The sequence below is a fragment of the Alligator mississippiensis genome, chromosome 4, assembly GCF_030867095.1.
Source record: "Alligator mississippiensis isolate rAllMis1 chromosome 4, rAllMis1, whole genome shotgun sequence".
Lineage (NCBI taxonomy): Eukaryota > Metazoa > Chordata > Crocodylia > Alligatoridae > Alligator > Alligator mississippiensis.
Genome location: NC_081827.1, coordinates 551,553 through 576,770, shown reverse-complemented (window position 1 = coordinate 576,770; position 25,218 = coordinate 551,553). Strand labels below are relative to the sequence as shown.

At 53.9% G+C, this 25,218-nt stretch overlaps 1 protein-coding gene across 4 annotated transcripts in view; it reads left to right on the top strand.

The window, feature by feature from the left end:
* SHANK3 (SH3 and multiple ankyrin repeat domains 3) overlaps nt 1–25,218 on the top strand; it is a 534,820-nt gene that overhangs the window by 232,871 nt on the left and 276,731 nt on the right. For all 4 annotated transcript variants that reach the window (XM_059725576.1, XM_059725575.1, XM_059725577.1 and 1 more), the window contains one exon: nt 16,067–16,248. In XM_059725576.1, the coding sequence (XP_059581559.1) occupies nt 16,067–16,248 (182 nt within the window). The remainder of the gene's footprint in view (nt 1–16,066; nt 16,249–25,218) is intronic.

Here is a 25,218-nt window from a genome sequence, read left to right as displayed (position 1 = left end):
CTATCCCTACACTTCCTGACTTTCAAGATGGGGCTTGCTCTTTCGTGTCTTGTGGGCTCCCTTCTTCCTCCCAGTGTCTTTTTGGGGCTAGCAGCCCTTCTGGCAGGTCTGAAGCCCTCCTTACAGGTTTCCCTTTGCTTGGGCTGCTAGTTCCAGCTTGTGCCTCAAGAAACGTGGACGTGACTTGGAATCGAAGCTCCTGAGCAATTTCACCGATTACATGTTTAATTTCCCAGTCGCAGAGAAGTGGGAGGCAGCGGAGCAGCACTCGGTAAGGCCGTACAGGGCCTTACAGAAAGGGGGGCTCGTTCGCCAGAGCGGGTGCTTGTGGCATGGTAAAAGGGCCAAAGGGAAATGGAGGAGGCGGCAAGACGGCCTCTTCGTTTCTTTTTGGCACCTGTCCGCTTGTTACCCCAGGTACCGCTGGAGGAGGTGAGGGCAGGTCTTCGTGCTCGGACAGAAACTGTTTATGGTTCAGGAGATGGTTTTGCCTCCTTTTCTACTGGATGAGGATCTTGCCTCTCTCATCAGTGTCTGTGGCCATCTGAGACCCTCCCTTCTTTGCATGCGTCACTAGAGCAGCTGGGTTCGGCTGAGACTAAGCACCCTCTGGGTAAACCTACATGAGATACTTTAAGGAATATTAGCCTAAATTTAAGGCTCATCGGGGTGCATGTCTATGCAGGAGCACCCTTAAAAATGGCTATTTGGGGCTAATTGCACATAAATTTGCGACCTATATTTACAGGTAGCAAATTTAGGCGCTATTACTTAAGGTGCATTAACGCACATGCAGGCACATTGAAGCACGTTAATGCTGGGTATACGGACTGACTTGGGACTAACATTATTCATTATTAATGGGCTTTAATAATTAATTAAGGCATTAAAGACACCTGCCTAAACCCATGTAGATGCCTGCCTAAACCCGCTTAATGCGCATTAAGACAATGCGGATTAAATTTAGGCAAGCTTAAATGCATGTGTAAACATGCCCTCTGATACGCTGTTCCCTCCAAAGGCTCTTCAGCTGTGACACTTGCTTTGTGTCCCCCTCCCACACACACACATCCAGACAGATCCTAGGATGGGTCACCTTCAAGACATACCGTAAGGCTCTTCCTAGGATTTCCTCTTTGGGCAGGGACTGAGGGTCAGCCGGACTCTGACCTGAGGTACAGCACGTTCCAGCTGAAACTATGTCCCAACAGCTCTGCCCCATCCCACCGCCAGGACAGTGAGTCACAACTGCTGCTCCCCAACTACATTTCCTGACCAGCAGTCATCTTGCTCTTTCTTGAGCAGAAACGAGTTGATTGTATAGAATTATCCAGATATAATATTAGTTCAAGTGAGTCATATATTCCCCGAAAGAGAGTAGGATACTGGGGTCTGTGTAGCCGTAGCTCCATAGCAATGGTGATTCTTAACCCAGCTGGATTAATTGTTTAGATTCATCGACTTTGAGGTCAGAAGTGACCTTTGTCACCTAGTCTGACCCCCTGCACAGAACACGTTGAACACCATCCAACCACCTTCTGACAAGCTCAATGACTGGGGTCTGACTACGGCACATACAACTTCCAGAACAGTGTCCTTTCTTGGAGACACCCAGAGATGGAGGATCCTTCCAAGTGACCTTTTCAGTCTGTTCCAAAATGTAATCAACTGCGCTCTTTAAAAGTTTATGCCCTTTTTATCTGAATTCGCCTGGCATCCGCTTCCAGCAGTTCTTCTTATGCCTTTGTGTGCTCTATTAAACAGTCCTTTAGTACCCAGCATTTTCTCAGTGGGAAGGTACTTACATGCTGAAATTAAGTCACCTCTCAATCTTCTTTTTTGATAAGATAAGCAGATTGAGCTCAATCAGGCTGTCATTATAAGGCATTTTCTGAAGCTTACAAATTGTCTGGTACCCTTCTCCATACCCTCTACAATTATTCATGGTAGATGTGCTTTGAGCATGTTTAACCCCCACAATACAGTGGAAGAGTTGCTTCCCCTCCCTACATGCACCATTTTATATCACAGTGCTTAGAACACTTCATCTGGAATGAAACGCACGCTCAGATCCCTGTGCGACATGGAACATGTTTCCCCTGCCAGGAAAGTGCTGTAACCCCCAAGGTCCTGGTATTCTGAGGGAAAGCTCCCAGTCACTCCCACTGAAGTGCTTCCACTTTATGTCAGATACAGTTAGGCTGTAACTTGACCTGGGAATGATTTTTGCAGTGGTTTGACCTAGATCAAAACAGGAGCAGCACAGCCATTTACACACGTCATCGCTCCAAGCTGCATTGCTGCTCCTTCACCAGTAAAATTATAGAAAATGTATAGTAAAATTATAGAAAATTATGGAAAATGAGGGTTGGGAGGGAGCTCAGGAGGTCACATCTAGTCCAACCCCCTGCTCAAAGCAGGACCAGCCCCAACTACATCATCCCAGCCAAGGCTTTGTCGATCCGGGCTTTAAAAACCTCTAAGGATGGAGATAATACAACCTCTCTAGGTAACTTGTTCCTGTGTTTTACCACCCTCCTCATGAGAAAGGTCTTGCTAATATCCAACATCAGTGTCCCTTGCTGCAACTTGAGCCCATTGCTCCTTGTCCTGTCATCTGCCCCCACTGAGACCAGCCCAGCTCCATCCTCCTTGCAACCCCCTGCAGGGAGTTGAAGGCTGCTATCAAATCCCACCTCGGTCTTCTCTTCTCCAAACTGAATAAGCCCAGTTTCCTCAGCCTTTCCTCACAAGTCAAGTGTCCCAGCCCCTGAACCATTTTTGTTGCCCTCCACTGGACTCTCTCCAGTTCGTCGACATCCTTTCTGTAGTGTGGCCCCACAACTGGACACAGGACTCCAGATGTGGCCTCCCCAGTGCTGAATAGAGGGGAAGAATCACTGCCCTCCATCTGCTGGCACCGCTTCTACCAATGCACCCAGGATGCCATTAGCCTTCTGGGCACCAAGGGCACACTGCTGGCTCCTGTTCAGCTTTGTGTCCCCTGTCCCCCCAGTCCTTTTCTGCAGAGCTGCTTTCTAGCTGGTCAGCCCCATCCTGCACCGGTGCATGGAATTGCTCTCTCCTCAGCGCAGGACTTTGCACTTGTCCTTGTTGAACTTCATGAGATCCCTTTTGGCCGAATGCTCCAATATCTATGCACCAGTAAACCAGAAAAGACAAAGGGGTATTCCCACCCCTGAACACCTGATTGTTTCGTGGTGGGTCCAGGATTTCTCCTGGGAAGTGGTAGATCTGGCTTTAGTCCCCTTAGGCAGAGAGAGGTTTACCTCTGGGTCTCCCACATCCGTAGTGCGAGGTACAGCTACTGGGCAGAAGGGATTGGCACCTCCCATTGAGGTTGCCCTTTGAAAGGAAGGACTGGCTCCCCCTTTGCCCCACTTCAGTCTTTAAAGAAGAGCTTAGGCCCCGACTCAGGAGGAGATCCTGAGCAGAGACTGCTGCCTCCTTGCAGTCTGGACTTTGACACCTGTCTCCCTGAATGGGACAGAGGATTCATCCCACCCGTGTCCTTGGCAGCTCCTGGTGGCTTCTGTGCCATCCTTCGTAGATGCCTAAACTTTCCCATGCTCTGTACAGGGAGCCTGAGCCCCGAATGTCAGGGTTGTGCATGCCACCCCACAGCAGGGCCCTAGACGGTAGGCACCATCAGAAATATTACCCTCAGCACCTTGATGTCAGGTCTTGTTGAAGGAGGAAGCTTCAAAGTTGGAAGTGACTAAAGGCTGCAAAGAAAAACCCCATTCCTTAAATCAGAATCCCATTCAGAGAGGTTTCGTCTCCTGAGAAGCCATGGACGGCTTTGGGTTGTCCCGTTGAAAGAATCCAGTTTTTTTCTTGATAGCAAAAGAGGAGATACACTTGCCCGCTGGTGACCCGCTCTGTCTCTGCAGGTGAGTGGGAATGAATGGATGGGGCAGAGAGAGTATTAGAGAGCAGTGTGTCCTGTGTCCATCTCATCCAGTCGAAATCCCTTGGGCAGGGACCCGATCGTGGCTTGACAGGGCACCCGCTGCTGTCAGTCTGAATACCCGGCACAAAGGTTTCTTCTTTAGTTTGTAGCAGTTGGAAACAACCAGAAGTCCCAAGTGCTGTCTTTTTGCAGGACTGAAGGCTCGTGGAGTCCTCACAAAATGCCTATCAGCACGCTGTCATCAAATAGGGATATGTGTTTACTCTTATCAGGCAACTGATTGACTTGGAAATCTGGCTCGCTGAGTTTTCAGCAGCTGCGTGGTGCTGCAGCTGTCTTCCTCACGGAGACTGAAAATCCGTCTGAAAAACTTCAGATCTAGTTTTGTCTGTCTCAAGGGAAGTTGTCGGACGTGTTCTAGACCCCAGCGTGGCAAAGCATTTCCTCCGAAGGCCAGGATGTGAAGTGACTCAAGCAAAAAACCCTTCCTTGCTGTCAGTCTAGGTGGGCACAAAGTGACGGGGTCATATAGCTTTGTCATAGTAGTTGCACCGCTTTTGTCTTGGAGCATTTTGGTTGTGATTCAAATCAGTGTGCAGACCAGACCTGCACAGCTGAAATGTGTGTAGAAGTTCAAGGCTGGAATATTACATCTCTTTCCTACTGGGGACAAACCTGCAGCACACGTGTCCAGGGGTACCTTACAGCTTTGATCGCAGATGCCTCTGGAAAGGGTTGGGGAGCACACATCTTCAGGTCCATGATCTGTGGAGCTCGTAGGATGCACAGGGCACGAATGTCTAAGAACTCAGAGGGATTGGATTTGCAAGCCGATCCTTTTGGCCTTGCCTGAAAGGGAAGCCCAGCAGCGTGTTAATGAACAATGCAGTGAGGTATTACACAAACAGGCAGGCTGGCATGAGGTCAAATCCTTTGTGCCAAGAAGCCACGCTATTATGGGACTGGTGCATCACGAAAACAGTCTTAATAGCAATATAGCTAGAGGAAGGGCCAGGAAATCAGCTGAAGGGTTCAATTACAAGCCACGCTTTCAATGCTCGGGAACTCCCCAAATAGACCTTTTATGTCCAAAATGACAGAATAAGTCTAGTAATGTTGCTCTTAAGAGGGAAGAGGTTCAGGATCCACCGCTGACATTGTTTTAACCCTGTTGTCACATCCCCTGCTATGTGCTTTCCCACGGTGTCTGCTAATTCCCAGGGATTTAAACCAAGTGCAGCAAGACAAAGCTCAGGTTACACGTGTAGTCCCAGCCTTGCGTTTTTGGCATTTAGATGTACTGCAGCTGTCTAATCCAGCGGTTCTCTACCTTTCTTAGACTCAATGCGTCCCTCGTTAGACTCAAGGCACCCTTGGAAAATGCCAGCTCTTAGTCTTCGTTTGTTTTCTGGCTACAGAAAAATAATAGAGCAATTCTTCAGTTGCAAAGAACTCGGACCACAGCAGGCCAGAATGTTTTTAACGCTGTGGATTCCTCTGTGAAATGTCAGGGTTTATCTTGTGAATCACGTGTAGGTGTTTGCACACTTACTGGGCTGATATTGCGTGGCACCCCATGGTGCCCTTAAGGTTCTCCCAGGTTGAGAATTACTCATCTAATCATTGCAAAAGGACATTATTTCTGAGAGCCGCAGTCTAATTCCACATCCAGAATCAATGTCCTGTCATCAGGCAGCGTGGGTATCATACGGATTACATCAATAGACAGGAATTGCACTGAGGAAATGAGGAATATTTTAATTCAAAGCAGAAGGCCTTCAGCTAGCACATGGAAGCATTTCTCCCTCTAGGCTTCCTCTCAAGACTGTGATCTGGTTAAAGCTTCTGAATCGGTTGTGTGGGCTTCTGGCTGTTTTTGAAGCATCCGGGGTTATTCGGCTCTAGGAACGTTCAGCGTGTGGCAATAGCGGCATACCATTTAGCTCGCACAAGGGAAGGCTTTGTTTTTCCCCATCAAACACAGTAGACTCTTACAGGGTTTTCACAAGTATTCCTTCCCATAAGGAGGAATCTAAAACTGATATCTTGTCCTGAAGCTGCCCTTTGAGACCTTGGAGTTTTGTTCCTTGCATCACTTTCTAACGACGGCTGCGCCGGGGGGGGTTGTGCTGTCACTGAGAGGACGGAGCGAGATACGTGCTCTCCTGCCAAATCCACCTGAAACTCCATTTTTCCTAAATGGACTTAAATGGTACCAGATTTTCTTATTACTATTCACAGCAACCATCAGTCTTCCTGAGAGCTCATGCACATATTGCAAAGGCAAAATGACATGCCTTGGTTGTTACGAGTACCCCTATATTAGCTGTACTAGAATGAGAGCTAGATGCTGACCGCCCGGACTCTGGCATTTGGTGGCACGTGGCTGATTGCATAAGGGCTGCACGTGGCTCCTTCTTCTACTGCTGGAGCTCATTTGACCAGAGCACGAGCCGTCCTCTCCATGAGTCCCATAGTGGACACACGGATCAGATGCTTCGTTCAGTTACCGTGTGTCCTACCAGCTACTGTCTCACGACACAGAAGTGTTGACATGTTCCCACACTAATGACTCAAATAAAGTCCTGGCTTCTGCCGCCATCGTGACCAGATCCCCTTGGGAGGAGACTTAGGAGAGAGGATTACTTGCCTTTATACCAGCTGCATTTTTGGAGATGCTGTGTGCTTGTAGGTCCTACAACTTTCCCCTCTCTTCCTGGAGCCGGGAGTCTTCTCATCTGAATTCAGGCAGCGCTGGTGACAGCGCCCTTCGTGCCCACAGAGGAGAAAGAGGAGGGAGAGGAAGTGTCGGGTTTATCTCGTGAAACTGGCCCTTCTGTATCCTGCTTGCACAGAATGAATAGCTGTAATCGAGTCACAGCAACTTCTACCCGTGTTCCCCCTGAGGTTTAGTTTTGTGATCCAACCTCATCCTGACAGATAAAGAGGCACTAGCATATGCCTCTGCCACATTACATGCAACGCTTCACGTCGTCCCTGACTTCATGAAAATATCCGTGGAATTTCTGAAAAGAATCGTAGAGCTGGAAGGAACCTCAAGGGTCCTCGAGTCCAACCGATGGCACGGGTGCAGGGTGGGATAGTGTGAAAGCATGCCAAATAAATGCTTATCTGGCCTTTCCTTAAAAATACCCAATGAAGGAAATTCCACAACTTCCCTAGGCAGCTTGTTCCACTGTCCTACTGTTTTCACAGGTCTCCTTCTTTATGGCAGCCTTTCAAACAGAAGAAAACTGCCATCACGTCCCCCTGCCCTAACTCTTTTCTCAAACTAATCCTAATACGTATTCCCTAGTTATCTCCATCTTTCCTCGTACAGCTTGCATTCCAGAATCGTGCTCATGTCTGCTCACCTCTGGACCCGCTCCAGTATCTCCATGTGCAAGGCCCCGAACAGGATAGTCTACTCCAGCTAACATAAATGAATGGACTGAAACCTCCTGGGCGTGTTTACACAAGATGCTAAATGCATAGTAAACTGAATCCTACCGTGCATTAGCAGGTCGCAACAAAAGTCGTGCTAATGTGCTAATGCACAGTAGAACGAGCCTACTGCGCATTAGTGTCACTAAAATACCATGTGCTGGTGCTACTGCGCAGTAGCGCCAGTTACTGCGCATTCACAGATTCACAGAAGTTTAGGGCTGGACGGGACCTCGTGAGATCGTTGGGCCCAGCCCCCTTGCTCTGGGCAGGAAAGACTGCTGGGGTCAAATAAGCCAGCAATGGCTTTCGAAGATCTCCGGGGTAGATGCCTGCACCACCCGCACTGGGAGTCTGTTCCAGAGTCAGGTCACAAGAACCGTGAAGAAGCTTTTCCTTACATCCAGTTTGAAACCTTCTTCTAGGAGTTTGACCGTTGCTCCTGGTTTTCCCCTGGGGCGCTTCAATGAATAGTTGTTCGCCTAGCCCCTGATGCTCACCCCTGAAATATTTGTAAGCTGCCAGCAAGTCCCCCGAAGTCTTCCCTTGTCTAGGCTGAACAGCCCCGTATCTGTCAACCTTTCCTTGTATGGCTTGCTCGTCAGGCCTCTAATCATACAGGTGGCTCTTCTCTGGACTCTCTCAACTTCTCCACATCCTTCCTGAAGTGCAGCGCCCAGAACTGGGTGCAGTGCTCCAGCTGTGGCCTCCCCAATGCCGAGTAGAGCAGGGGAATAACTTCCTTAGTTTGGCTTGAGCTGCATCGGTTGATGCATGCCAGCGTATTGTTCGCTCTGCTAACTGTAGCATCACACTGGTGGCTCATCTTCATTTTATGGTCAATTATGACCCCAGGTTCCTTTCAGACATGGTGCTAGCTAGTGTAGCACCACCCAGCCTTCAAGTTTGTTGCAGATTTTTCCTCCCCAAATGGAGCACTTTACATTTCTCAGTGTTGAACTGCATCTGGTTCTGGTCTGCCCATCTCACTGATCTGTCTAGGTCCGCTGGGATCACCACCCTACCCTGAGCTGTGGATGTGCTTCTCCATAGCTTAGCATCATCGGTGAACTTTGCCAGCATGCTTTTCACCCCACATCCAGATCATTGATGAAGGTGTTGAAAAGCACTGGACCAAGTACCGAACCCTGGGGGATCCCACTGGCTACCTTCCACCAGGTCGACACAGATCTGTCTATTAGTACTCTCTGGCTCCGACCCCAAGGCCAGTTTCCCACCCATCTGACCGTTGAATTGTTGAGCCCATAGACCCCTAGTTTGACCTTGGGAGCCTCATGGGACACCTTCCTGAAGGCCAAGTAAATGACATCAACCTCATCTCCCTTATCCAGGTGGCGAGTAACCTGGTCATAGAAGGAGAGGAGGTTAGCCAGACATGACCTACCCATGACAAAACCGTGCTGGCTGTCCTTCAGAATTTTGCCTTTTATCAGCTTATTGCATATGGAGGATTTTTCCTGGGATTGAGGTCAGGCTGATCGGCATGTAGTTTTTTGGGTCCTCTCTCCTCTCGTCTTGAAGATGGGCACAACATTGGCCCTCTTTCAGTCTTCTGGGATCTCTCCCAAGTGCCACGAATTTTCAAAGAGGTTCGCCAGCGGTCCTGCAATGACTTCAGCTAGTTCGTTCAGCACTTTTGGATGGAGTCCATTCGGTCCTGCTGACTTATAGCTATCCAGCCTCTCTAGCTGTTCGTTCACCAGCTCTACATTGACTGTTGGTAGGTGATCATCCCTACTGTGACTGTTCTGCGTCATAGTTGCATTCAGCAGGCTATCACTCTTAGACTGGTGGAATAGAGATGCAAAGTACTTGTTCAGGAGTTCAGTTTTCTCTTTGGTGTTGGTGATCAGATGTCCAAACACAATGAGCAGTGTTCCCATGTTTCCGCTGTTTTTTCTCCTGTTACCTATGTACCTATAGAAGGAATTCTTATTGTCCTTGATTTCAGTTGCTAACCTGAATTCGGTCACCACCTTTCCTTTTCTAATCTACGCCCTACAGGTGTGGGCCAGTCTTACATAATTCTCCTTGGGGCCTATTCCTAGCTTCAGTCATTGGTAGGCCTCCCTTTTCTTTTTCAGAAGAGCTGCGACTTCCCTATTGAGCCAAAATGGCTTCCCGGTCCCTGTGCCACCTGTTTTGCATACAGGTATGGACAACTTCTGTGCACCAAGGATTGTGGGCTGCCAGCGGTGAGACGCACTTGGAGTCAGACTCTCGCTGCTCTCAAAGCAGAGGCAGAGCAGAGCCCAGCCCGCAGCGGCAGCCCACCCTTGCCCCATGCGGATAGGGGGGGCATGTGCCTCGCCCCCACTTAGCTCCCCCATGGTGTATACAGCTGCACCCCCTCCCCCAGACTTGCCGCTGGGCTCCAATTGTCCCACCATGACCCGGCCCAGCCAGGGCCCCTTTCACCCCTGCCCCACTCCCTCCCACAATGTGGGGGTCTCAATCTGCCCCTCCCCCCCACCCTTTCCTCTTCACAAAGAAAATAAACTGAAACTTACCTGCCGTGCTGGGCAGCCACACAATGGGGCTGTGATCTGTGATCCTGGCTGTGCACATATCTGAGCATGCGCACTCCTCCCTCCACCGCAGCATCCTGCAGCTGGGCTGCCCTGCAGCCATACCTGCTGCCCTGCATTTGGGGGAGCTGATCCCCGGTAGCCCCCCTTCCATCTCCTATATTAGTACCATCTTATAGGTTTCAGATATTCTTCTTGCCTACTTGAAAAATGCCTCATCCACCTCTTCATCCCAATTTGGCAGTCTGTAGAGTACCCCTTGCCTGCGTATCTCTATCATTCGTTCCCCCCGCCCTTGATTTTCACTCAGATTTGCTGCTTTCTTCCTCCTGGACTTGGGAACAAGTCTGCATATTCTTGATGTGTAGTGCAGTACCATCTGTTTTTTTTTAACGAAGCCTATTTTCTGAAACAAAGTGTACCTATCAATGTTGATACTTCAGTCATGGCAGTTAGTTCACCAAATTCTGTAATGCCCATTAAATCATAGTTTTCTCTGCAGATTGTGAGTTGCAATTCATCCTGCTTTTTCCCCTTACGTCTTACATTTGTATATTTGTCTGCCATTCTGGTTTTTACTCTTGTGTCTCTTGTTATTCTATTGTGTTTTTCCCACATTGTGCCAAGTTATGAATCATGTCTCTTTCAGTCTTCATCTCTAGGTATTGAATATATTGGAACTGGTGGGTTTTCCTGCAAGCCCCGGTAGGACCTAGTTTTATAGCCTTCTACACCAAGTTAGCCAGACTGGAACGAGCATCTCTGGGCATCATCTTTGTCAGATGGCTCCCATCTCTGGGCAGCAGTCCTCATCTCCTGGCACAGCCAGCCCATTGTTGCAAAACCCAAAGCCTCCTTGTTGACACCACTTTCTGAGCGATGCATGTACTTCCGTGATATCCCTTCCTGGGCCTTTATCTTTTGAAACTGAGGATGGATGAATACTGAGTATACCACCTGTACCCCGAACCCCCTTATCTTCATGGCCAGAACCTCTTAGTCTCTTCTGATCAATTCAGGGTCATTCCTGGGGCATCCCCGGTGCAAGTGTGGACACAGTGAAGGGTTGTGGTCTATGGGATGAATAAAGCTCTGCACAGTCTCTGATCTGATTTTGTGCATCAGACAGGCAGCATACCTCCCAGGATTGCAAATCAGGACAATAGACGGGAGCCTCCGGCCCCCTTAGCAGGGAGTCTCCAGTCAGCACCACCCTCCTCACCCTCCTCTTCAGTGTGGTGATCACAGAACTGCCATCCTGCCTTTCTGTCTGTGGGGTGTCTCTGATCCCTGGCATCCACTGTTTCCTCTGAGGCCTTCCCAGTTAGTAGTTCCCATGCAGCAATTGAACCTGAAAGCAATTGTCCGTTTCTGTCTGTGTCTCCTAGCAGTTCTGCTGCTGGTGGTCCCACAATGCCACTAGCCTGCCTTGTTCCTCACCTTTCCTACACCCTCCTCTCAAGGCTCCTGCCCAGAAAATCTTCTTTTGGGGTTTGGGTGAAATAACTCTTGAAGTCCTTTCCAATCCCTGGATACTGCAGCTCTTTCCAGTAAGCACCATTTGCACTCCAGCCCTTGAATCTTATCCCCCAGTGTGGTTACCAGCTTGCACTTGGGATAGGGGAAGTCCTCTCTGCCTTTGAGGAGGAAGACAAGCCATGGATCACCCCATCTCTGTTTCCTTGCCTCTTTTGAAACCTCTTGGGGAGTGGAAAGAGATGCTTCCATGCTCTCCTGGGTCCCTCCTCAGGCAAACTCCCAGGTGAGCTGGCTGCTAGCTTTTCCTGTTTGCTGTCTGTGAGGGTTCAGCTGGGATGTAGGCAGCCGGACCTGAAGATAGGCCCTTGAAGGACAACCAAGCTGGGTGGGGTCAAGGTCAGGTGTAGAAGTTCAAGAGCTTCGGCAGCTGAGCCTGACTTGACACTGTATTTTAGTACTGGCAACATGAGGCCTTCAGCCTATGGGTCAAACAGAGAATTTTGTATTGCTGCATGCGACAAGGTGCTTAGTGCACCTGTCACTTTAAGAGGGGAGGGGCTGAGAGAGAAGCATCCTGCAGGAGTGGCAGGGGGCATTTAGAGAGTCACCTGACCAGAAGGGGCGGAGCTTGAGGCATATAAGTCCAGGGCCTGAGCTGGTCAGGCAGTCTGGCCTTGGGAGCCAGAGGGAGAGGAGCTCCTGGCAGTGGGGCTCGTAGCACGACAGTTGAGCTGGGGTCTGGAAACAGGAGTGACTGAGAGGGCCCAGGGCCCAGAGGGGCAGATCCTGAGCCCATAGAGGGGCAGAGTGTGGGGCCAAAGGGGCCAGGGCCCACACAGGAGTGTCAGCAGGGCCGGAGAGCCCGGGGGTCTGCAGCACCCAGTGGGGCGAGCATCATCAGGGCCAAGGGAGCCCAAAGGTTTCAACTGGCCTAAGAGCTAGGGTCAGGGAGACTGAAGGTCAGGGACTACTGCCAGAGATTGAGGGACCCAAGGAGCCCGTAGCCCAGGAGGGGCAAGGATGAGGGCCGGGATTGTGGAGCCAGAAAGGGCGGGTGTCAGCACATCACCTGTGACGCTCAGGAGTGGGGCCAGGGGAGGATGGAGCCCACATAATTAGCCCTGAAGGTAATGACCACTGGCACCTGTGGTCAGGACAGGGAGACCCAGCTTGGGAATCCCTGGGTAGCCTCCCTGTCCTCAGAAGTCGATCACATCAAGGTGCGGCAGGCAAGGAAAGGGGAGCGGGCAAGAAGGAAGCAGGTGTGTCAAGGACTGAGCAGCTACCGAGGGCGTGACGACCACCCCTGAGATGAGCTCTTGCTACACTGCGCTCCTACAACTGACTGGTGCTCGGGGACCCAGGCATCCTCTTCTCTCCTGCCATTGGCTGATAGCAGTCTCCAGCTGATTCCCCCTTTTTTTGTTCTTGGCGAGGGAACATTGATCCAGAAGCATTCAGGATCATTCTGCTTCCCAGTTGTCCGTGCCTGCAAAATACCGTTTTGAATCCAGGGTGTCACTCCTTCATCTTCCCTCTTACACGTGGTCACGTGCATTGACTTCTACATTCGGTCCAGCCTGTCTTGTCTCTGGGCTCCAGTAGCATCAGCTGAGATGGATGAAATGTTCCCGCACGAGCGGTGTAAACTCCCCTCGTTTATTTGCTGGGACCGTAGGATTACTGCACAAGAAGCTAAAGCATCTCCGCTCTTTTTTGCATCCTTTTTGGTGTCGTGGTTAACTGTTGGTCTCAACTCATTGATTTTGCGCAGAGTGAATGTCCGTCTTATTAGTTCATCCCCTTCCCCCTAATCTTGGTCTAACTGGTCTAGCCAGCCTGCCCCTAGAAATGACAGTCCACTGATGTGATGCCCAGGCAAGTCTTTCCCCCGGTGAAGGTGGGCCAGTATTACACCAAACCATGCACCATCATTTTGGCCTCCTGACACATCTTTCGTGGGCCAGGAAACATCTCCAAGACTCTCTCTTTCGTTTTTCTTGAGTGCGTTTTGGCTAGGAGGCAGCAGCCCTGGCACGACTGGGCATTGACCTGTGGAAACAAATAGGGTAGCTCTTCTCCCCGCCGGCACCCCCAGGGCTGCAGATCCAGGAAAAGCACGCTTGCTTGCTCCGTTCCAGGTCACGTTTCTAGCCCTTGTGGTTGTGAAAACATTTAAAATTATAAATAGAACTTAAAAAGAGACTGTGTCTCTCTTTCCACAGATGGGCACATCCACAAATAGATAGCACAACAACGAACACAAAGTCCCTTTTTGTTTTGCTCCGAATAGGCAACGAGAGCTTCACCCTGACAGGTGCCTTCACTGGAGCAGGCATCTGTGGCGATGCCTCCGGCCCGAGGCGATCCCTGGCAAAAACGGCTCAATGTCTGTTGATATTCGGCTCTCGCTGGGGCTGTCTGTTGGCACCGGGCTGCTGAGCTGGGCACTGGAGCTACGTTATTTTTTGCCTTGCCTATCTCACTTGCAGCTTGTTTCATCACCAAGATCGAACGCTTTAGAAATTTGAGGTTGCTGATGCTAAAGGCCTGGGCCCAGGTCCTGTCCCACCTCTGAGACATCCAAGCCTTTGCTGTCACTAGCCCAAGAGCTCGGTGTCTCACCTCGGGAGGGAGGTACTACTCCGCCCCGGGAGGTATACAGCACGCCTGTCCTGGCCTTCCCCTGAGCCCTCGGAAGGGGATGGCTGCCCGAATCGGTGTCTCCAACTAACAGCAGCAACCGCGCTGACTCCAGCTTAAAGGGAAGCTTTTTATATGGCATCTGTTCATCACCGAGTGATGGTGGATAAAAGGAAAGCAAGGAGGAGGAAGATACCCTGCCCACCCATTACCCAGTGGGAGATCAGGGGCCTAAGCCTTGCTCCGTCAGAGGAAGCTTGGAAATAAGTTTCGCTTCCCCTAGACATTAGCCTATAAATCCGTGTAACCCTACAGCTGATGCAGGACTCTCTCAATTAAGAATTAGTGCAGAAGCATGATTAATGCTAATCAATGTGGTTTCATGGAAAACAAGGCTTGCCAAGAAAATAAAAGCCTTTGAAATGAGAGTACGGTCCTGGTTCAAGAAGGCGGCTGTGATGCAACAGACCCAGACTTCTGAGGCACTTGACTTGTAACGTGCCTCTTCCCGGTTGGATTTATTTAGCATACGCGGGTTCGGCAAATGGTTTCAGCCGTCTTACGGCGAAGCCACTGCCAGCGTGGAGAGCGTGGAGGGCACCGGGTGGCCTGGTGAGTGGACACGAGGCAGCGGTGTGGGACACGGCTTGAACTTGTCCCCAAGGGCATCCGTTGTCATTGCAGAGGCCCCCTGGGTCTGGGTTCGAGGTGCAGGGACCCTGTCCACTTAGAAAACGGTGACGTGACCAATAACGGCGTGGCGTTAGACCCTGGGTCAGAGGCGATGGGTGGTTGATTGGTGCGTGTGCCATCGAGTCAAGAAAAGCCAGGGGGTTTGGGAAGGGTGGGCCGTACTGGACGCCTTGCGGGCAGCCCAGGGCACGGGCAGTGTAGCATTATCCCGGAGTCCGGCTAGTTTACTTCAGCATCCGTGGGGCAGAGATGAGGGGGAGCGTGGTGCTGAGGACTGGTAGGCACGGGAGAGGGGTCCCGGGAGGACACAAGACGCGCTGCAGCACGAGGTGCGTGTCCCCTAGTCGGCTGTGACGAGCGAGCCCGTCCAGGGGCACCGTATCCCACGAGGGCACTGGCACCCCGCGCGGAGCCTGCCACGCCAGCGGGCTCGTGGGGAGCGTGGAAACGAGCTAGGCGCTAGCGTCTGCTTCCTCGAGCAGCCGTGTGCCAGGAGCCGTCCGTAAGGACGCCCGGGCACCCGCGGGAACTGCCTGGCACTGCGAGTGCTGCTCGCGTGATGCGGTTTCGGACCGTGCCCCCGGCTGTCTCCGGCCCTGTGCAATCAGAGGGTCGGGGCCTGCGGCACCCGCAGGTCTGTCTGCCGCGCGGGCAGGGACGCGCGGAGCCGCTCCCCGGCACGGCACGGCACGGCACGGCACGGCTGCGGGCGGGCAGCCCTCCCTTCCCCAAAGGCGCCCGCACGTGTGCCCCGCGCCGGCCGGCCGTCCCGTCCCGTCCCGTCCCGTCCCAGCCCGGGCAGGGGTGCGGTGCGGTGCGGTGCGGTGCGGTGCGGGGGGCCAGGGCCCCGCTCCCGCAGCCGGCTCCCGGGCGGGGCGGGCGCTGCCTCCCGCCCCCGCCCGCCCGCCCGCCCGCAGAGGGAGGAGCCGGCGGCCGGGCCATGGCGCGGCGCCGGGGGGAGCCGAGCGCCGCGGGGCCCCGATCCCGTTCCCGCTCCCGACCCGGCGGCGGCGGCGGCGGAGGCTGCGGCGGCCCCGCGCCCCGGCCCCGGCCCCGGCCCCGGCGCCGCTGCTGAGCCATGCGGCGGCGGCCGGGCGCGGGCGCGGGTGCGGGCGCGGGCGCGGGCGCGGGCAGGCGGCGGCCGCGCATGGAGCCGTCCGCGCCCGGCACCGGCACCAGCGGCGGCGGCGGCCCGCGGGCCCCGATCCGGCGGCGGCCGGGGCGGCGCTGAGCCGGGCCGGGCCGGGCCGGGCCGGGCCATGGCGGGCGGGCGGAGCGGCGAGCTGCCGGGCATCAGCACCGTAACCTATGTCTTCGTTTACAGCCCCGGCGCCGCGCCCCCGGGCCCGGGCCCCGCGCCCGCCCCGCACGCCCCGCACGCGCCGCTGCCCGGGCCCAAGCGCAAGCTGTACAGCGCCGTGCCCGGCCGCCGCTTCATCGTGGTGCAGAGCTACGCGCCGCAGGGCGACGGCGAGATCCAGCTCAACCGGGGCGAAGCCGTCAAGGGTGAGTGCGGCGCGCACCCGCGGGCACCGGGGCGGGCGGGATGGGTGGACCGTGCCGTGCCGGGCTGGGCACAGGCGGCAGGACCATGCCATGTTGGGCTGTCCCTCCACCGGCACCCTGCGGGCACAGGCGTGCCGTGCCGTGCCGTGGCCAGGCCGCGCACGTGGGGGTTCAGTGGGAGCCAGGAGCATTCACCTGCTCGGCCGGCAAGTTTTCACCCCCTCCCCACGCCTCTCCTCTCCTCCCCTCCCCCGGGGGCTGGGCTGCCCCAGCCTGCCCTCTCCACCTCCCCTCGGCCTCTGCCTGTGTCCAGCCCCGCCGAGGTGCCGGGGATGGGGATGTCCGTGGACAGCGGTGAGGTGGGCTGCATGGCTGGAGGCTGCCAGCTCCCGGCCCCTCTTCAAGGGTCTTGTTGTTTCAGGGGAGAAACCGGGTGACTCCGGCGTCCCTCGGCTCTGCCGGCACGTGCCATGCGGTGGCATCGGTGGCCCGGCGTCCCGGGTGGCGGGAGAGGCGCCTTGCTCTCGCCTTGCCCCTGCACGCTTCGCTCTCGCCTGACCGCGGGGCACGCAGCGCCGTGGCAGGTTCCCACGCGGTGCTCCGCGTGTGGCACCGCGGGGTGGGGGGTTCGCAGCGGTGCCGCCCCCGTTCTCCCGCCTGCCCGGCTCCTGTCCAGAGCCGGACGCTGGCGAGGAGGCTCGTTCCACACGGAACGAAACTCGTGTCTGGAGCTCGCTGCTGCAGGGTGCCGGCGAGGCCAGGAGCTTAGCCGCCTTCGAGAAAGGATTAGCGATTTATACGGATAATGGGAAAATCCCCTGTCACATTAGACAGGGCTTTAAAGAAGTGTTAACCCCTCCTGCTCGTAGCCGACAGGGGCAAAGGAAACCTCCTCCCTGGCTCCACGTTTGTCCGCCGCGAGCGTTTTTGACGTCTGCCTCCGAGGCATCTTGTCCTGGTTGCTGTGGGAGACGAGATGCTGGGTTAGGAGGCCCGGGGACGTGCTCTGCGGGAGCTGTTCCCGTGTGCAGGCTCCAGCCCGTCGCTGGGGTGGTGGCAGGTCGGGGGTGCGGTCCGAGGAGTGCTCTCCCCTCCGTGCCCTGGCTCTTTCGCACGGTGACCGCCGTGCTGTTGGGAGGAGTGTTCCCGGCAGCTCTGGAGACCGACCCCTCAGCCCGGCCAGATGTGTTGGCAGGTGGAAGCAATCCAGCTAAATGCACCTGCCTGTGCCGCCCACGTCTTGCTTCTGCCCTGGGCTGAGGTGGCCGGTCCCTGGATGCTGGCCTTGTCGCTGCCAGCCAGGGATCATGCAGGTGCTGTCTCCTCCATGGGCTTCCTTGCCTGGTAGGATTTGGGTGGACTCATTTCCAAGAGACCAAGGAGCTGTGGTCCAGCGGCTCAGTAGCCCTGCCCCGGTCATTGTTTCTGCCCCTCTTTCTTGGAGCTTTTCCCCGATCCACAGGCACTGTTGTGCTCCTTGTTATGGGCGTTGTTGCGGGAGGCCTCTCACTTCCTCTGATCAGGAGGTGATTCCCAGCGCTGCTGCACTGGGGTAACGTTTCTTGCATCGCTTTGTCCTCTGTCGTGGCTCTGGATGTCTCGTGCATCACCCCGTGGTCCCCACGAGAGGCCGGCGGGGGCTGCGTTGCAGCACTGAGGAGGCGAGTGCGGGTCCCTCCACGTGCAGAGGCAGGTGGGGCCCGGGCCTGTCCCGGTCTGCAGGCCACAGGCGCGTAGCCCTGGGTGACAGTGCCGTGCCAGCGCTGGAGGCTGCTGGGTCATTATCGGAGCTGCTGTGGCTGACGTTTGTCTCCATGGTGCAACAAATCTGTGGCTCTCTGCAGTGGCTGGGGCTGGGGGAAGGGAGGGATTTCCTGGCAGTCGGTATGGCCCCTCCAGCCTGGTTTGCAGGAGTTTGGGGCGGAGATGTGATGAGGCCCAGCTGATGCTCCTGGCAGGTGGCTTTGGGTTTCTGGAGACACTCATGCCTTCGGCAAGGTGGGGTTGGTGGCTGAGGAGGGGCGGGGGGGACCCGAAGGGAGGTGGACACACCCGGGGCAGCGCTGTCATGCAGGGAGGACGCTCGCAGAGAGCTAAGGGAAGGGGCTGTCCAGGGTTGGATGGGAAGGGGCATTCTCCAGGTTGGTGCTGAGCCCCCCATGCCAGCTCCCCAGAGCGTGGGGGTCCCAGGGTACGTCTCTGGGTGTCGGAGCTGAACCAAGAGCTGTCTTGGGGAGAGATGCTGAAGAGCGAGAGCTGCGCCTCGCGGGGCTGCTGCACGGGGGTCACTTCTGTTCAGTGTTTTGGGGGGGTGCATGGGGGCGAGGTATGCACAGCCGCCCACCACAAGGAAGGCACATCTGGTCTCTTCCAGCAGACCAGGGGATCCTGCCGATCCACCCGGCACTTCAGGGGTTCAGATTTTCCTTTGACCGGGTCCTTGCTGGGGCTCTCGTGGCTGCAGGCGGGCATCTGCACGGCGTCCGGCCTGTTGGGGCAGGGGCGGAAAGGCAGGGTGGTCGCATGCCCTCCAGCGCTGGGGTCTCCCATGCATTACCTGACGGACGGGGACTCCCAGCAGAGGAGACGCTGCCCTCCACCTGCTCCCGGCCGGTCGTGAGAAAGGAGCCCCAGGTCAGCGGGGAGCCAGCGCCCGCCAGACCCTGGAATTCTGCAGAAATGGGGGAAAATGGACACGGGCATCAGGAACACGGCCCTGGAGAAACTTAGAAACTTCATGTGTTTGCAGATGGCTCTGCATGGTGCTTTCCAGTCTACCGGATACGGTCTCGTCAGCTGGTGTGTTTCAGTGACTCCAACCATTTCTTATCACCAGAGTACTGCTCACGTCCGATGTCAAACCAATGCAGTCACAAAATGCCGGGTGGCTTTCCTGCCGTCCCGGCTCCTCTCCCTGCTGGGGATGCACGAGCTCTGGTGATTTGGTGGTGGTGCGTGAGACTGGAGGCGGTGGGGCCTGTTGTGCTGGTGCAAAGGGGCTTGTCCAAGGGGAGGGCTCTGTAGTGTTTCCTAGTGACCGTCAGCCCTGGGGACTTTCTCCTCTCCCTTTGGCAGCCAGATTCTGCACCCGACAACGCGTTGTACCCACTTTGCAAACTTGGTCCTGAACTAGGAGCCTCATGCCCCTGTTCTGTGCGGTCCCTCAGGCAGCTGAGGCTTGATCCATTCACAGTCGGAGGATTAGTTGCAAGCCCTGCAGGTGAAACTGTCTGGGAAACGGAGCAGAGGACGCTGAGATCAAGGAGCTGAATGTGCATCGGCTCCACATTCAGCTCCAGGGGGATGTAAGGGACCAGCTTGGAGGGGACCCCGGGATCATCCAAGCTGGGCCTGTCAGCGGTGTGTCGCAGTCCCTTTCATAACCTGCCCAAGCTCCATCTGAAAACCGGGTAGGCTTTCTGCCCCTGCTGCTCCCCTCAGGAGGGCTGGACCCAATGATCTTGCAAGGTCCCTTCCAGCCCTAATGTCTATGAAACCTCGCTAGGGTGGTTTGGAGCATCCCAGTTTCCAGCCTAACTTCCTGCGGCCAGTCTATACCCTCCGCTGTTGTGCCTCGCGTGCAGTGGCTTGCGGTAGCTCAGCTAGGAGGTGACCAGTGACCGTATCCAGGCCATTGTCCAGGATGAAGAGACCGAGTTTCCGAGTGACCTGAAGGTGGGATCGTTGGGTCGTCTGGACCGCCCCGTGTGGGAGTAGATGTGTTTAGTCACAGACGCTACCTGCTTGGCCTGGTTTAGCGAGGGGTCAGCTCGATGCCCAGGGTTCACTCCGCTTCGGTGAGCGGGTCCCGCATCCTTCAGGCGAGGACAGCACCCTGCTTCGTTCTTCGGAGCATTTCCCCAGCCCATCAGCATCACTTTGGTTGTGGGTTCCCCATCGTTCAGCTCTTCCTGCAAGAGCTCTTTTTTATATATAGCTATTTGACGTGGCAGCAATGAGAGCGGTTGCATTGAAGACGGTTTGCCTTTCACCATCGCCCCCAGTCTTCTCAGTGTAAGGGCCGTGGACGTTGGCGGTCTCTCCTGCTCTGCCTTGACTTGTGGACCCTGTGTCTGTGGACTGAAATGCCTTTGTCTGAGGTTTTTCAGACCCGTGCAGGGTATCTGGGTTTGATCCATCAGGTCAAACGATCCAGAGAGTCCTTCTAGCTTGAACTTTTTCTGGAGAAAAGCTATGATAGTTGCAGCCCTATGGAGCCCAGCATGTGAGGGCTGCGGGGAGGAGGAGGGGGTTTCCTTTCACGTGTGTCTGAGAAGTGTCAGCAGCCGGGTTCGAGGTACCTTTGGGTGCTCCTATGTGCACGGCTGAGGAGAGTCACCTTTAGTGCCACCAAAGCGGTACTGAGTCCTGGCCTGAAGCCTGCTTGCAGAGGCTTCCACGGTGTGGGCTGATGGCACGTGGTATTAGAGCCCGGTGGGTGCCGCTCTGCAGCTGTATTGCTCGGGCATGGGAAACATGAAATGAGATGGGAAACAGTTGGAAAGAGGTTCAGGACTGAGCGATGGTTTCTTGAAGGTTAGATAACTGGCTGCTTTTTGCAAGAGGCAAGGGACAGTATCTTTCACTGGACCAACTGCAGAGCTGGGGTAGACTTGAACAAGCTTTTGGGTATTGCTTTTGGGACCTTGTCCAGGTCTCTGGGAGACAAGCAGACACAGCCGAGCTACACAGCAGATGGAAGACGGCTTGTGTAAAATTCTCTCTCTTTCTGCAGTCATTAGACACCTGAAAAGCACATCATGCAAAAGCAATGGAAAGAGACTTATGAATTTTCCATGAGAGAGACATGGAGGGTTTGGAGTGAGAAACGAAGCATCCCAAGAGTGAGATCAGCAATAATATCCCAAGGGAAGAGGACCCTGCTCCAACCCACCAGACACATACAGCTACTCTGGCCAGAGCCCGGGGAATAGAGGAGAGGGAGCGATCCTGTCCAGGTGCTCGGGCAGGGATGTGGTAGCAGACATGCCTTGATAGGAAAAGCACGGTAGCCGTACAGGGTTGGAGTAGGCCCAGATCTCCCCGTGTATCCTGGCTCCGAGTGGCCAGTCCTACGTGCTTCAGAGGAGGGGGCTCAAACCCCCTTGCCTGTGGAAGAACCGGCCCAATGGGAGTGTTTCTCCTTGCACCTGTCTGCCCGTGGCTGGCTCTGCCCTGACACAGGGCACTCTGCAGTTCTCTCGCCTCGCAGCGCTTCCACCGTCTTATTATTCCTGCAGTGTCCGGTCTTGTTTGGAGTCCACCTACGCCCTTGACCTTTCATTTTGCAAGTCGTGAAATGATTCACTTCTCTTTCTGTCGCAGCCCCTTGCTCCTGAGGGGCGGGAAGGGGAAACTGGTCCTTGCAGCGCTGCTTTCGACCACCCGTCGTCTCGTGCACCTGCATCACTCGCGCCCTAGCGTGCACGTCTGCACGAAACCGTTCTCGTCTGCAGCCTCTGCTCGCAGGGGAGCCTTTCCCCGCTCTGATCATTCCTCCTGCTCTTCCCTGGGCTGCTTCCATGTCTGTTATAAATAGCTCTTTCCCATCTCTGACTTCAGCGTCTCCTGATGGGTCTTGCAGTTATAGCTAATATGATAAATCAATCTGAGATGCAGAAGTGAAGATGAAGCCATTCAATACTATTTGCAACCCCTTCTAAATTTTACAGAAAAGCAACCTTTTACTTTCAGGAATAGGTAATCAAAGTGTCTTATTGTGCTGAGAGTAAGCATCCATCTGAACCACGCTAATCTCTGAGCATGAAGTTTTTGGGATGGGTAAGCTATTTTTTTTCTTTCCGTAGATCTATATTTTTGTTTGTCCCTTTCCCAGAGAGCTGCAGTCAGATGCATCTGTGCCTTGTATTTGGTGTTTCTCAGTAGATGTGAATATATTTGATTAATTTATTCAATTTACCTCTTAATTTATTCCAGCTGCACCAAGGGCATCTTGCAGCCAGTCCCCTCCCACGTAGTACAGGAAGAGGCTGTTAGTTAGCACTGTGGAAGACCTCGGGAGGGTCCGAGGCTGGGCCGATGGGAGCTGAGCGTGGCTCCAGCTGAGTCGAGGGGCTGTGCGGATTGACGCCAGCTGATGTAGGGCAGGGGGCAGGTTGCCAGTGGTTTTTATGCAAGCCTTAGAGGCTTTCCAAGTCAAAAGTGAGGTGACCACGGTCCCTTGAGAGGAAGGTGCTACAACAGTGCTTCTCAGACTTTTTTTTTTGCGGACCACTTGAAAATTGCCGAGGGCCTCGACGGACCGCTTAATAAACTTTCTTTGTTCTGCAAATCAAAGCACACAACTCGTATTTTAGTATCAGTAGTCTTACCTTTCGAATGCAATGGATGCACCTGTTTTGTTGAGCAAAGTTCTGGGAAGTTGGGTGTAAAGTTTGTCATCTTTCTGCGGACTGCCTGACCGGAGCTCGCGGGCCACAGTTCGAGAGCCGGTGCTGCAGAGTCTGGCTGCCACGGGGGCCTGCGAGCCCGCCTAGGTGCAGAGGTTGGGAGCCTGGAAACACAGGACCCCTCCATCAGGGAGGCGAGTATAATACGTGGAGGAGGGAGAGTAGCTTGTTAGACTCCTGTCAGCTTTCTGTAATATTGTTTATGGCATAAAATCAATCAAGAATTAAAGAAAGAAATCTAATGAGCATGGTGCAATGGGATGAGGTGCCAAAAGCTGCCTTTGTGGGAAGAAGAAATGGAAATCCCCTCAGGACTCGGAGAGACAGTAATCCCTCCACAGTTATTAAGACTGCGACCAGTTTGCATTATAAACCCTATTTTTAACTCTAGTAAACTTTGGCTGAGAGAGGCTGGTCTTGCCCAAAATGCTTCGCCTCCGTCTGATGTCACGGACTGGCGCAGGCTGAAAACACGTTAGTGAAAGGTTTTTTTGCATGATAGGTCACTGAAAAAACACCAGTTAGCCCGGCCTAAAAGGGCCGCGTGGGATGTGCTGCCAATTTTAGGGCCATTAATGCTAGCGAGAAATGCACCAGGGATCCTTCCCCGTTACTCTGCTCCAGGTGTTGGGACCGCTGGACTGGATGGGCCCCGAGACTGAAAGCACCACATTATATTGGGGAATGTGTCGGGATGACTAGTTTGCCAGTAGGTCAGACAGTGGCTTTGTCTGGGATGACTTGGAGAAGGATGATCGCACCTCAAGTAGGGGCTTGGACTAGGTCCCTTCCAGCCCTACTTCTTTGTGGTTTCTATAAAATCCCTTTCAGAAACAGATGAAACTGTTAAAAGGGGCTTGGGTCTATCACTCCTTTGCTCCTTTAGAAAAGCTCTTCTGGAACCTCAGTGCTTTGTAAGTTAGAAAGTTAGAAACCTTATTCCAATTCCAATTTCCAGTCAAATAGAAAATGAGGGCTGAAAGGACCTCAGGAGGCCACATCTAGTCCAACCCCCTGCTCAAAGCAGGACCAGCCCCAAATATATCACCCCAGCCAAGGCTTTGTCTACCTGGGTCTTCAAAACCTTTGAGGATGGAGATGCCGCCACTCCCTGGGGAGCCTGTTCCCATGCTTCACCGCCCTCTTAGTGAAAGAGTTTTTCCTAATATCCAACCTCAACTTCCCTTGCTGCAGCATGAACCCATTGCTCCTTGTCCTGTCATCTGCCCCCACTGAGACCAGCCCAGCTCCATCCTCTTTGCAGCCCCCCTGCAGGGAGGTGAAGGCTGCTATTCAATCCCCCTCGCTCTTCTCTTCTGCAGACTCAATCAGCCCATTTCCCTCCAGCCTCTCCTCACCAGTCCTGTCCCCCCAACCATTTTCATTGCCCTTCGCTGGACTCTCTCCAATGTGTCCACATCTTTTCTCGTGTCACAGCTGGACACAGGACTCCAGATGTGGCCTCCCCAGTGCTGAACAGAAGGGAAGGATCACTGCCCTCCATCTGCTGCAGCGCTCCTACCCATGCACCCAGGATGCCGGTCGCCTTCTTGGAACAAGGGCACACTGCTGGCTCGTGTCCAGCTTCTTGTCCCCTGTCCCCCAGGTCCTTTTCTGCAGAGCTGCTGCCCAGCCCGTCACCCCAGCCTGCACCGGTGCAGGGGACTGCACACATGCATGTCCTGCATCTGCTTCAGTTTGAAACCGTCTTCCTTGAATGTGGGTGACCGGAGCTGCACGCCATGCTTCACAGAAGGTCTCAGCAGAGCCCTGCATAACGACATGCAAATATTGATGTCTGCTGCAAATATCTGGTCTGAACCATCCAGGGGCGGATCCGGGGGGTGCGGTGGTTCAGTTGCACCCCCTCCCCTGCTGTCCATTCCTGCTCCAGCCAGACTTGAAAAGCAACTGCCTGGGAGGCGCAGCGGCATTTCTATTCAGGCAGGGCTGAGGGTGTCCATTGGCTTCGTGGCTCATTATCCTCTTCCCTCGTTCCTGCTAAACTCCTTCCACTCCTCGGGTATTAACAGCCCACTCTCCTTTTTAATTGTCTTAGTGTTTTGCTGTTCAAACAATCTTTTCTCCTGCAGTGTTGCTGTCTCTTAGCCATGCCTAGTCATGTCTCTCTCTCATTTCGTGGCTCTGCAGACTGTTTTACGCTCTAGCTAAAAACCTTAACTCAGGTGTGGGCCCATTAACTCAGGTGTAGAAATGTCTGACAGTGAAGAATTGGAGGCACTGTCAAGACACGCAAGACAGCTAGATTTCATTTCATGAATCTGAATATGAGATGTGCATTTAACTATAATGACTACAGGACTAATAACACTACTTCTTTTGACTATTTTTTCCTCGTTTGTTGTGCTTTTTTTTTTAAATAGCATATATCTAGCAAATTAGCACATATTCCAATAGCTATATTTGTTTTTGCTTAAATCTTAAACTGAATACTGTAGTGCTAGCCCCCTAGGATATTAGTACAACTTCTAGTTTCTCTTTAGTCGGAGAAAAAATGTGTTGCGTTCTATGTAATGATGTGTCGCATCTTCGGCACCCC